At 50.9% G+C, this 11,700-nt stretch overlaps 4 protein-coding genes across 4 annotated transcripts; 3 read left to right on the top strand and 1 right to left on the bottom strand.

The window, feature by feature from the left end:
- Window positions 1–18: 18 nt before the first annotated feature.
- On the top strand, window positions 19–1,180 carry MIND_01089400 (BAH domain-containing protein; the record flags this gene model as incomplete). Its single annotated transcript, XM_037367464.1, has 5 exons — window positions 19–344; window positions 387–661; window positions 709–848; window positions 896–1,000; window positions 1,055–1,180. The coding sequence occupies 5 exons, from the start codon at window positions 19–21 to the stop codon at window positions 1,178–1,180; spliced, it is 972 nt and encodes a 323-aa protein (XP_037216858.1).
- Window positions 1,181–1,341: 161 nt separating this feature from the next.
- Window positions 1,342–4,081, bottom strand: MIND_01089300 (PHOMO B domain-containing protein; the record flags this gene model as incomplete). Its single annotated transcript, XM_037367463.1, has 5 exons — window positions 1,342–2,176; window positions 2,230–2,840; window positions 2,891–3,043; window positions 3,091–3,665; window positions 3,721–4,081. 5 exons carry the CDS (start codon window positions 4,079–4,081, stop codon window positions 1,342–1,344), a joined length of 2,535 nt encoding a protein of 844 aa, XP_037216857.1.
- Window positions 4,082–4,519: 438 nt separating this feature from the next.
- On the top strand, window positions 4,520–6,224 carry MIND_01089200 (uncharacterized protein; the record flags this gene model as incomplete). The annotated part of the gene is made up of 12 exons (XM_037367462.1): window positions 4,520–4,633; window positions 4,680–4,685; window positions 4,730–4,814; window positions 4,861–4,931; window positions 4,979–5,001; window positions 5,053–5,111; window positions 5,162–5,224; window positions 5,275–5,576; window positions 5,630–5,732; window positions 5,779–5,911; window positions 5,964–6,121; window positions 6,169–6,224. The coding sequence occupies 12 exons, from the start codon at window positions 4,520–4,522 to the stop codon at window positions 6,222–6,224; spliced, it is 1,173 nt and encodes a 390-aa protein (XP_037216856.1).
- Window positions 6,225–9,463: 3,239 nt separating this feature from the next.
- MIND_01089100 (MFS transporter) lies at window positions 9,464–11,656 on the top strand (the record flags this gene model as incomplete). The annotated part of the gene is made up of 16 exons (XM_037367461.1): window positions 9,464–9,569; window positions 9,624–9,655; window positions 9,723–9,983; window positions 10,030–10,106; window positions 10,156–10,195; window positions 10,241–10,260; window positions 10,308–10,423; window positions 10,469–10,642; window positions 10,688–10,732; window positions 10,776–10,860; window positions 10,904–10,959; window positions 11,002–11,062; window positions 11,109–11,153; window positions 11,203–11,350; window positions 11,412–11,473; window positions 11,527–11,656. 16 exons carry the CDS (start codon window positions 9,464–9,466, stop codon window positions 11,654–11,656), a joined length of 1,458 nt encoding a protein of 485 aa, XP_037216855.1.
- Window positions 11,657–11,700: the final 44 nt, after the last annotated feature.

Genomic DNA, 11,700 nt, shown 5'->3' with positions numbered 1-11,700 from the left:
ATCACGTTGCCTCAAACTATGCTCACCCGCGTCTTACTCGCCCTGAACTACCAAGTTTCGCCGATTTTGGCCCAGGCGGGGCAGCATGGATGTGTGCAAAACCGACCGCGCTTCTTCCTGTTCGCTGCCCGGCGCGGCTCTGTTTTACCGAAACCCCCACTGCCGATGCACGTGTTCAAGCCTGCACAGCGGCGCAAGCTCTTCATCGAGGGCGACTTCATTGGCGGCGCCAAACGCGGACGGATGGCGAATACCGACTCGGATGATGAAGACGGCAACAATTTTGCACCACATCCCGGGTTCACGATCAAAGACGCGACAAGTGACCTCCCCAAATTCGATTGGTAAGCTCCTCCTGGGTTTCGCACACTTACTGACGCCGGCAGGATCAACCCTCACGAAGTCATTGCCCAGACTGCGGCAGATAAGAAGACAGTCCAAACAAGACTCGCGTCTGGCATCAAGCAGTGCGATGCATCTACCACGCCCGTTGGATATGCCGAGCCTGTGCCGTATCTTACAGAGCCCCAAACCCGCTATCAACGCGAAATGCGGCGCAGCAACTCATCCTTGGTAGAGGATCACGTGACACTTCGGTACTCGTCGTTCGTTGTGGAGGCGACGGTAACGGTACCGTTGAAGCCCAAAGCAGGACATCCTGGTAAATAAAGAGAAAGATTGCTCGCATTTCTGAATCCTATTTGCTAGATCTTCCACGGGCTTTTCACAAACGGCTGAATCCGAACAAGACGCGGAAGTTTGGGCGATTGGATGAGAATGGGCCGTTCAAGACTGCGATGACTCAAGTATCGCCGAGTAGTCATGGGAGCCAGCTTCTCCATCCAACGGTTTGTCGGAGCACGGTTTTGTTTAGTGGTATTGACCTGGTCTGCAGCAAAAACGGACGATCACCGTCTTGGAGGCTAAGCGCGCTCAAGGCTTTCCGGATTCCTTCAAGCTGTGGTCTGACGCGAGCAATGCTGGAGGTGTCATTCGTCAGGTGGGTGCCACGGAACTTGACTTGTGCTGCTGTTTATCTGGTTCTTTTCCCTAGTACTACAAGCATATCGGCAACGCTGTTCCTGTGCCTCTTGCTGCTGCAGTTAGCCGCAGTTTCGAGCAGGCATTGCTGCAATCCGAGTCTAGCCGCCGCGAGGACAGTCCTGAAGCGGAACTCTGACTTCACTCTTAGTTGTAAATCTAAGCTGATCTCACTCTGTTGTTTGTTGTTTCGCCTTTGTAGCCCTGTTCGCTCTACTATCGTGCCATTACAATGTAGTCTGTGCCAATGAAGTATAAATACTGAAATAGATCCTCCTCCAGGAAAACAATACTATAGGTTTACGTCGTTGCATGCTCCCAACTGCCATCACTGGCGCCAGCCTCTGGGCTCGCTGCCCCACTGCCTCGCTGTGACTCGGGCTCGTCACGATACTGGGTGTCGTGCAGATCCAGTCTCGAGCTATTCCCTCGAGGAATATCTTGATATCCAGACCGTGCATTTAGTCTTGTCTCCTCGTTGGCATCATCCTCGTCGTCATCAGACACCTCCCCAAAAGCATCATACAGCTCCTTTGTCCGAGCCCCCGCCCCGCCACCTGAAGAAAGCCGGCCACCAAGCCCACTCATCGGCAGCTCATCTCCCGCAGGAAGCGATGCATACTCGCTCCTTCTCCGAGCACGTGATCTGCGCCAGAAGAAGAAGGCGGCGCCAGCGCTAAAGAGTACGACTGCCCCAAGGGCCCCGAAGAACCAGGCCTGGTTTTTGACCAGATTCGACATGTCAGAGAACCAGCCTTCGTCTGCGGTTGGTGTGCTGGGTGCGGTAGGTTTTCCAGAGGCCGAAGCAGCGACACCGGATGAAACGACGACTGCGTTATCGGCATTGGGGTTTTCGCCTGGCGCGGTCCCGTGATCACCGGGCAGATGTGCAGTGGGTTTGGAATGCTGCTTAGTGGTCGTAGCAACACTCATGGTTGGGCTCGGTCGTGGCGTTACATGAGGTGGGAAAACGATATCATCGTCGTCATGTGGAACCTCGAACTGAGCCGTGGCTTTTGAGGCATCAATAGCAGATCCCCAGAGAATCATATTCCATCCTAGGAATGTGCCATTGAACTTGTCTGAGCCCTGATCAGAGACTTTAATGGTCCAATCTCCAACTGGGTCTTCACCCCTGTAAGTTGAGTTGGTGAACACAAGATAGACAATGAGAGGAAAATCACTGACCAATGCTTGACCGACATGAAAGTCCACCCAGGATATCCAGTTGTAGCCATATCGCCACTTCGTTTAGCTCCCAGCACACTACGAATTCCGCTGGGGCTCCGGATGTCGACCTCCACGTCACCTCGTCTACCATGGTTGATCCAAACCTTCACATTGATGTGCTCCAACTTCTCCAGATTCGCCCATTTAACCATTGCGGGGGTTATTTTCATCACGCTCGTCAAACCGCCGTGAGGGATGAATCTTCCACCAGAATATTGTTCCAAGGAGGGCATAACTCCGCGATCAACCTGGACGGTCGGGGTCCGGAACCACACCTGTGGTTTCACAAGCTGCCAAGTTTGAGCGGCCTTAATGTATTCGTACGCATCGAGAGCGCCAAAGCCGTATTTGTAAGAATACATTCGACCGGGCAGAGCAGTAGGTTCCCAGTCAGAGTCGTCCTTGTTAACTGGGCGGGCGGTGAGAACACACAGATATTGAATATCGCGCCAAGTAAGATCTGGTCGCGCTTCGAGAGCAAGGGCAAAGACCCCGACCGCGTTTGGGGCGGCAGCAGATGTCCCTCCGTGAGTGCTGGCACAAGCGTTTTCGCCTTTGTCAGTTGTGTACTATTTGAATATTAGACATCCGTTTTTTTCACTAAGTCTTGTTTACGCACGATGGATTTACCACTCCCGGAGCTGTAAGCGACGATCATGTTGGCAGCACAAGGCTCAGAGTAGTATGGTCGAAGACCTTTGTAGTCGATGGCAGAGACGGTGACCGAGTAGATGGAGTTTGTGTACCCATCGGCATTACAATGATCGCCGTGCTATGTCCAATTATTTCAACAGGAAACAGGACAGAAGAGTTACCCACCGAAGCACCGTTTCCACTCGCAAAAACGTAAATTGCCCCCAACCCGTTCCGCCCATTATATATTGCGTTTACGATGGCCTTCTTGATGAGATACCCTGGGGCCTCCATGGATTTGCCGTTGTCAGGTGGACCCCAAGAGCACGAATAGATTGAGACGTTCTTCATGCCGTAGTTGAGCGAGGCAGCCTCGTCAACGTCGGATATCGGGCCGGAAAGAATGCGAACTCCAGCGACTTTGGAGTTATAGGCGATACCAACTCCACAAGCAGTATTCCTGACCGCAGCGACTTGACCAGCACAACGCGTGCCGTGGTGATCATCGCTGAGTTTGGGGGTTGGGAGCTCTTCGTGGTCGTTGTAATCGTAGCTGTCCCATCTATCGAAGTTGTCCTTGAGGTCCTCAGAAGTGTAGTCGAGTCCATCGTCGACAAGACTCGAAATCACGCCTTTGCCCGTCAATCCAAACTTCTCCCACACGCCAGTCACGTTCATCGAATGCTCAGGGAACTCGTCATTGACAAGATGCCATTGTTTTGTGAAGAGCGGGTCCTGGATGCCCATGCGGTCAGCGACAGCTTGGGATGATGCTTTTGAAGGCGGAGGTATTGGGGGAGGGGCTCGTTTTTACACGCTGGCGAAGGACTTGGCGTTGTAGGAAAGGGATTGTCGAGGCGAGAAGGGGTGACCGCCGGTCCAGGTTTTGTGCTCCCCTTCGCAGCTCGTTATATGCATGGAGAACAGAATCCGACTCTTCTTCGCCCCGCGCATTGAGTGGTGGCTTCTCCACTCTGACAAGCCAGTGGTTTGCAAGCTCCCCAGCCTGCTCTACGACCTCCACACCAAGGGCTTTGGCAGCATCAGAAAGTGGAATACCAGTGTGGGGATCGTGTTCAAGGACATAATAGTTGTGCGTGTCATAGAATCGCTTCGCTGGGCGACTGGCGAGAATGGTGTGTGCCAATAAAAGGAGAGACCATGGTAATAGTAGCATGGAGTCACTGTGTGCTCCAAGAAGAGCAGCAGCGAGGAAAGAAGGAAGTCCAAAGTGATGGATGTGATGGCGACTCTCGCTTGCCGATGATAGCCGAGGAGACAAACGGAGAACTGCAGCCAACTTCTACTGTAATCAGCCCAAACTCACCCGTCGAGGGGCGAATACCACCATGACTCGACGCAAAAGTCTTCCTGTGTCTTTCTTAACCTAAATCTGACCTCTGGCGGGCTACTTTGGATCCATTGCCACTTCTAGACCAACTGCTTTCATTGAAAACCACCTATCGGAGTTGCACATGCTTAAAGAGCGGCTCCCTTATCATACATCGCCCATACGCAACCCACCGGAGCCGTGATAGACTTAGCATGAATACTTTAAGAAGAAACGCCCCAATCTAACCATCTTTCTCCACCCGGGCCCGCTCATCCGTCCTTCATGACCGACCAAGCCCCAGAGCTCAAGAGCGATGGCCAACTTGACCATAGCAAAATCCACTGGTTTCGAAGCACGATATTCCAGATCTTCGTTGTCGGAGGCGTGTTCTTTTGTGTCCGTTTTTTTCCTTCAATTTTTCACCGATACTCATTGAGTTCAGGCCCCGGTATGCTCTCGAACTCTGAAAACTTAACCTTCTCATGAAAGCAGGGCATGTACAATGCTCTCAGCTCGCTAGGTGCTGGAGGTCTCGCAACGCCTTGGTATGCAAATGCGACAGCTGCAGCTGGTTACGGTGTGTCCATGCATTATTTTTTACTTGGTTCATGACGCTCGTCAAGTGTTTATGGCCGTTCTTTGCATAACTGGGGGGATTATCGTGTCCAAAATCGGCGTCAACGCCTCCTTACTCGTTCGTTCCGCGCCTCACATCGTCGCTCAAACCTACCCACTTCCCAGATTGCCAGCACGGGTGATATCATGTGCGCGAGGCTCCATCCAATCAGCCAACATAGTAGCTCAAGTTTTGTTAGATATGCCGGCAGTCTCTATCTCAACTCGAAGAATGGGACTCAATGGTTCTTGATGCTCGGTACAAACGGCCCGTCTTTTACCGTCGCCTTTCGAGCTAATCTCTTCTAGGCTCGATTATCTCTGGCTGTACCGACGGTCTCATGTATGCGGTAGAAGGGCCTATCATCACCTGTAGGCCGACTTGCTTTCCATGAACTGAAAATGCCAACTTTTCCTTGAAGCTTACCCCGAGCCCGACCGAAGAGGCCGCATGCTCGGACTCTGGGTCTTCATGAGAAATGCCGCCCCGGTTATTGGCGGCGCTATAATTTTCGGACTCAACAACAAGATCGATTCTGCTGGGGCAGTGTCTCTCCAAACTTACCTGGTCATCATCGGAATCATGTGTGCCGGTCCGTTCATCGCGCTTCTTCTCTCGCATCCAGAGAAGGTCCAGCGAAAAGACGGCGTCAAAATTGTCTTCCGCCAGATGGGTTGGGCGCAAACGCTTGCTGAATGGTGGAAGGTTGTTTGTTCGCGCGATGTGGGTGTCGTTTCTACCGTTATTGGATGTCTGACTCGAAAAAAAACAATCAGATCCTCCTTCTATGCCCGCTTTTCTTTACTTCTTGGTTCTACGGCTCTTACATCGGAACATTGCAAACCCAGTACATGAATGTGCGGACACGGGCTCTCTGTGGTCAGTTCCATTGACATGGAAGCATCACATCTGAATCCACCTGTAGCTTTCGTCATACCCTTCGGAGATATTGCTGGAGGGTTCATGATTGGGTACTTCCTCGACAACAAACGTCTGACAGTCAAACAACGGGCGCGATTGAGCTTCATCGGTCTTATGGTCTTGAACCTTGCATTATGGTATCACTTTTTACTCTGCCTTCAAAGTCGTTCAACTAATAAACCTTCGAAGGATCTGGACCGCCGTCGTCACCAAACAGCTCCAGGACAAGAAACCCGTCATCGACTGGAGTTCAGGCAGCATCTTCGCAAGCACCTTCGTCCTGTTCATCCTCTTCGACCTCGCGACAATGGCAACTCAAACGAGTCTGTACTGGATCATTGGACAGAGTAGGTGTCTTTCGCTTAGAGAACACTGCGACTCATTCGAACATCAGTGTCTGACGACTTCATCGCGCTCTCATACATGACGGGGACCTTGCGGGGGAGTTGAGTGTGCCGGCCAGGCAGTCGCGTATGGCATCAAATCAAGCGACACAACTGATTGGCTATCCATCGGACTGAATGTCGGCCTAAGTACGTGTTGCTACGTCCACCTGCATTCTCTTCTCACCAATCTAGTTGTGCTGTCTCTCCCATTTGCCTGGGCCGTCATACGAAAGATCGGTGTGGTTGAATTCGAGAAAATCTCGTTCGCAATTGGCGCCAAACCAGACAGTCCCAGTCGCGAAAAGAGTGTCGATGCAGAATTAGAATCAGAAAAAGACAAAATCGATATTGTGTGAACAGAAGCTACTAGTACTAGGCCCAATATGCCTCTTTGACAAAGTCTCCAGATCCTTCGTTGTGAGACAGAGAAACCCAGACAAGCAAGGAAAAGAGGAGCCCGTAGCTTGACATGCACATTTGATTGAAAAAAGTTTGAGTAGGGTGGGGTTGAACGAAGTTGTCGTAGATTGTAGATAATAGGGACTTCGAAGTTGGTCTTGCTTTCGCTTGTGCATATTCTTCTTTTTTTGCTTCGGCTTGCTTGTAGAGTTCAACTGGCGCTGTTTGATCGTTGCACACCGTTTTGTGATAACACGTAGGGTGGATGGGCCGATTCTGCGCCACTCTGCGAGAGCATCAGCAAAATGTTATCCAGATCAAGCCCGGCCCGAAAAAGATACCATGAACTGTTAAAGCATGAGCCTTATTGATGAGGAAATGCTTTTTGACGGCCTTGAGATCCCCTTCATGCTCTGGACGCTCCAAAAGTGCAAATTCCGCTTCCCAGCCCAGGTCGAGTAACCGTTGTCGGATGCTGAGGATGATAAGAAAACCATATCGGTTGGATGCATGGCACACACTCATGATATCGTTGTTGAAGGATGACTTCGGAATCGGCCGCTTCAGTCTTTGCCCTTTGGTCGACCCAGCGACGGATTGCATAAAGGTGCTGAACACAGAGTCAAGTTACTGAAGATAGTTGTGAGATAGAGTATACCTTTCGTGTCTCCTTCAAGGTAGCTGATTTTGCTTGCACTGTTGCTCGTTGGTCGTCCAAAGACATGTCCTTGATTTTGTCGAGGAATGTGTCAAGTTCATTGGTAATATAGCCTGTTCATGATAAATGGGACCGAAAAAGTGTCGAAGAACGCATCACTTACTGCCGTCGGTGACGAGACAGAAATCAAACGGAGTAAACTCTGGCAGTTGTGGAATCGGCGATGGTGGCGAAATCTGATTATAGCGCGTCCAGTTGAACCAATAAGTAACCCGTAACAGGCGGCACAAGACCTACTTCTTATCCTTCAAACACCCGTCACATTCTTGGATGCACAGCACCAGATCAACCGCGGCGGTGTCCGATGGGTCTGAGCATTGCTAGTAGAGTTAGATATGAGTTCGCGAGCTGATAAAGCACGTACCTCACAGCCGTCGCGGTCCGAGAAGAGCAAGGACGCCAAGCGGGGTTCAATCAGTCCGACTGGACACGGCGGCAGAAGCGGAATAGAGGTTAATGAAGCTCGCCATACTTGACGGGAGCGCTTGCTGTAGAGTATGGCGAAAAAGGCCCAACAACTACGTGCACATGCCAATAGATCGCGATGTGAGTGTCTGAGACAGAAGTGACCAAATCATAATGGTATCCGCTGTGACAGCGGAAGTGGCACTTGCTTTCACTCCTCTAAGTATCATGTCCCAGTCGGCTGGTGTTCTGCTTGCGTCCTCTGCCAGTTATCTCAGAGTCCTTTTTCTGGTGACACTTTGGGCAACCCATTTCGTACCTCCATATCCGAACCAAGGTCGACAGTGCACGAAATCGGAGTGCCACCGCGTTTGCAGGCTTGTGAAGGTTTCCACCCTCCATTTGACATTCATTGAATTTTGGGCTTCACGACTTTCATTCTCACTGCTTGCGCTTGTGTGGCTCTACTCAAGACCTCCGAGGAGTGAGACTTGGGAAAGGACAGAAGAGTTGTTTCTTCGCCGTCTGTGGACGCGTTCATGCCTCTCCTTTGTCGACGACCCATCGAGACTGTTGTAACTTAGATTGGGCATGTGGCGACGAATGGGATTGCTCCAAGTTTGATCCATCGCTTGATTCACCTCCCTTCAATGCCCCCCAGCCTACTGGTCGTTCTTGCCTCCTCCCTCCACTCATGATCATTGACATTTTGTTTAGTTGTTCAAGTTGTACTTCGTGCAGGACAAGTAGCCAACACTTTCGAATACCTCCATATCCAAACCAGGGGACGACAGTGCACAAAATCGGAGTGCCACAGCGACTGCAGGCTCGTGAAGAGTTTTTACCCTCCGTCTGACATTCTTTGAATGACGGGCTTCACAACTTACATGTTTACTGCTTTTGTTTGGGTGGCTCAACTCAAGACCTCCGAGGAGTGAGACATAAGAAAGGACGGGGGATTTGTTTCTTCGCCGTCTGCGGGCGTGCTCATGCCTTTCTTTTGTCGACGACCCATCGAGACTGTTGTGGTTTAGATTGGGCATGTGGTGACGAATAGGATTGCTCCAGGTTTGATCCATTACCTGATACACTTTCCGCTCTATGGTTCATCTCTGTTTATTGGCTCCCCCTTCATTCATTGACGCCTTTACTAGTCGTTGCGCTCAGTCGATGACCTTCGGGCGACCCTTTCGAGTACCTCCATATCCGAACCAAGGTCGGCAGTGCACGAAATCGGAGTGCCACCGCGTTTGCAGGCTTGTGAAGGTTTCCACCCTCCATTTGACATTCATTGAATTCTGGGCTTCTCGACTTTCATTCTCACTGCTTGCGTTTGTGTGGCTCTACTCAAGACCTCCGAGGAGTGAGACTTGGGAAAGCACAGAAGAGTTGTTTCTTCGCCGTCTGTGGACGTGTTTATGCCTTTCCTTTGTCGACGACCCATCGAGACTGTTGTAACTTAGATTGGGCATGTGGCGACGAATTGGATTGCGCCAAGTTGAATCGATTGTCCTCAGTGTACCTAATTTCGCATGTAACATCGCTTGCAACAAACCTCTTCCTGATGACCTCCATACTAATAGAAGAATTACCCGACTGAAATCAAGTTTTTGTGTTGTCCAAAGCCTGCGCTATATTTGGAACTGCTCTACGCTTGGCAGTTGGGCTGATGGGGCACATTGAACTTGCTTCCTTCCGAGCTCCCATGACCCACGTTCGAATACGATTCCCCTGCTCTATAAATGACTGCCCACACTTAACGCCGACGTCGAAGACAAGGAATGAGTGCAGCTTCCGTTCAAGACGAGAAAGCAACGCCTGACGATGTTCAGGCACTTGTCTCGCGGAAAGAGCGTTTATCGAGTGCTTTTACAATCGCTTGCTCTGGTTTGTCGTCCTGTTTGACGGGCTTCTACACTTACGACCTGTTCTCTCTCTCAGGCTTCGCGCTCATCAGCGATGGACTGCAGAATGTTAGTCCACATTTCGACGCGTGAAACGCGCCAAACCTCCTTGACTTATACGAAAACACCAATGCAGAACATCATGTCCCTCACCAACGTCGTTTTCGGGCAGATCTACGGCAAACAGGCTTACAATTCGTTCTGGTCGACCCAACTCTCGAACTCGTTGACCGTCGGGACTATTCTGGGGCAGCTTGCGATTGGGTATATTGTCGACATCAAGGGCCGCAAGTATGGCATTGTTATTTCGACGGTGCTCATCGTTATCGGCGTCATACTTGCGACCGCCGCGCATGGGGCCCATGGCTCGTTTCACGGTTTTCTTTGGATGTTTACGGTGCGTGGTCATTCGGACCGTACTATCTGGAACTAATCTGACAAAGATTGCCCGCGGAATCACTGGTTTGGGAGTAGGCGGCGAATATCCAAGTTCTTCGACGTCTGCGGCTGAGGCTGCCAAGTATGTGGCTCTTTCCAGCGACAAAGGGCAACGCTAACCTATCTCCAAGCGAGCGTATGCTTAAACAACGCGGTCCAGTATTCATCATCGTGCGTTTTCCGACTAGATGTTGGTCTCAAACTCAACGGCAATAGGTCACGAACTTTGTGCTTTCGTGAGACAAGCCTTTCATGCTGTCGATATTGCTTAAGGCGTGAACAGGATGGGTGGCCCGGTAGCATGCATTCTCTACCTGATTGTCTTCCAAGCAGCTGGAGGTCTCTCCGCCAACCTTTCTACTGTTTGGAGGACTGTTTTCGGAATCAGCGCTATTCCTCGTCAGTGATTATCTTGGCTCGAATCGGAAGCTGACCAACGAGCAGCGTTGATTGTGTTTTACTTCCGACTGAAGATGCTCAACTCTGCGCTCTACCGCAAGGGCGCTATCCAAAAGGATGTACCCTATATGCTCATCGTGCGCTACTACTGGCGGAGCTTGATTGGCACCGCAGGAGCTTGGTTCTTGTACGATTTCGTGACGTTTCCCAACGGCATTTGTGCGTTGCTTCGCCCTAGAGTCCAATGGTCTGATGAAATTGTAGTCTCTGGAGTGATTATCTCTTCCATCGTCAAAGCATCGGGCCATGGTCAGTAGAAAGCCAGCAGCCTTCACTCCTAATTCAATGACAGAACTTGTTCGGAAAACTGCCGAGTATCAGTTACTGCTGGGAATTATATCGGTTCCTGGGTGTTTTGTAGGCGCAGCGTTGGTCAAGTAAGACGATCCAACATTCGAAGAGTGTGATTCTAATTTGTAGCCGTCTTGGCCGAAGAAACACCATGGTCATGGGTTTTTCTGGCTATCTTATTTTTGGTCCGTGTCTCCCCATGACAGACTGTGTGTTGACGGCATTAGGGTTGGCCGTCGGACTGGCGTACGACAAGGTCATCAAGAATGTGGCTGGATTCGTCGTATTGTACGTTGTGGATTCATTTGCGACTCTTCTTACTGGATCGATATAGGTACGGGCTTATGAACAGTTTCGCGAATGCTGGACCGGGCGACATGTGTGTTGTTTGTTTGACAGATGGATCCGTGCTGACTTGATGAGAACAGGCTGGGACTGACCTCAAGCGAGTCGTATGCGACAGCCGTCCGTGGCACTTGCTATGGATTCAGCGCCGCAGTAGGCAAGACTGGTGCAGTGTTGGGGACCCAAGCATTCACTCCACTCCGAAACAATCTTGGCCCAAGGTGGACGTTTGTAAGTCCCTGTGGGATACCGAGCTCGCTCCAGTCGTCTGAAACGTCAAACGCTACTGTAGATCGTCGCGGCAATTTGTGGGTTGGCAGGAATGTTGGTCACGGTCCTCTTCGTTCGTAATGAGTCAGTCAATTTTTTTTATATGTTTCGTACGGCGCTAACAGAATTGTATTCAGTCTCGGTGGAGACCTGGCGGAAGAAGATGCCCGGTTTGCCGCCTTCCTTGAGGCAAATGGATGGAAGGGGGAAGTCGGGGCACCAGAATCGGTAGACGAGTTGGTGGCGGCTGAGAAGGCCGAGACGTAGAGCGCGGTGAGAGTGAAATACTTACCTAAGGCAGCCCTTTTGGC

This window comes from Mycena indigotica (assembly GCF_014461135.1).
Source record: "Mycena indigotica strain 171206Taipei chromosome Unknown Mind.scaff0009, whole genome shotgun sequence".
NCBI lineage: Eukaryota > Fungi > Basidiomycota > Agaricomycetes > Agaricales > Mycenaceae > Mycena > Mycena indigotica.
The sequence above is the reverse complement of the archived record's forward strand: the minus strand, read 5'-3'. Positions and strand labels throughout refer to the sequence as shown.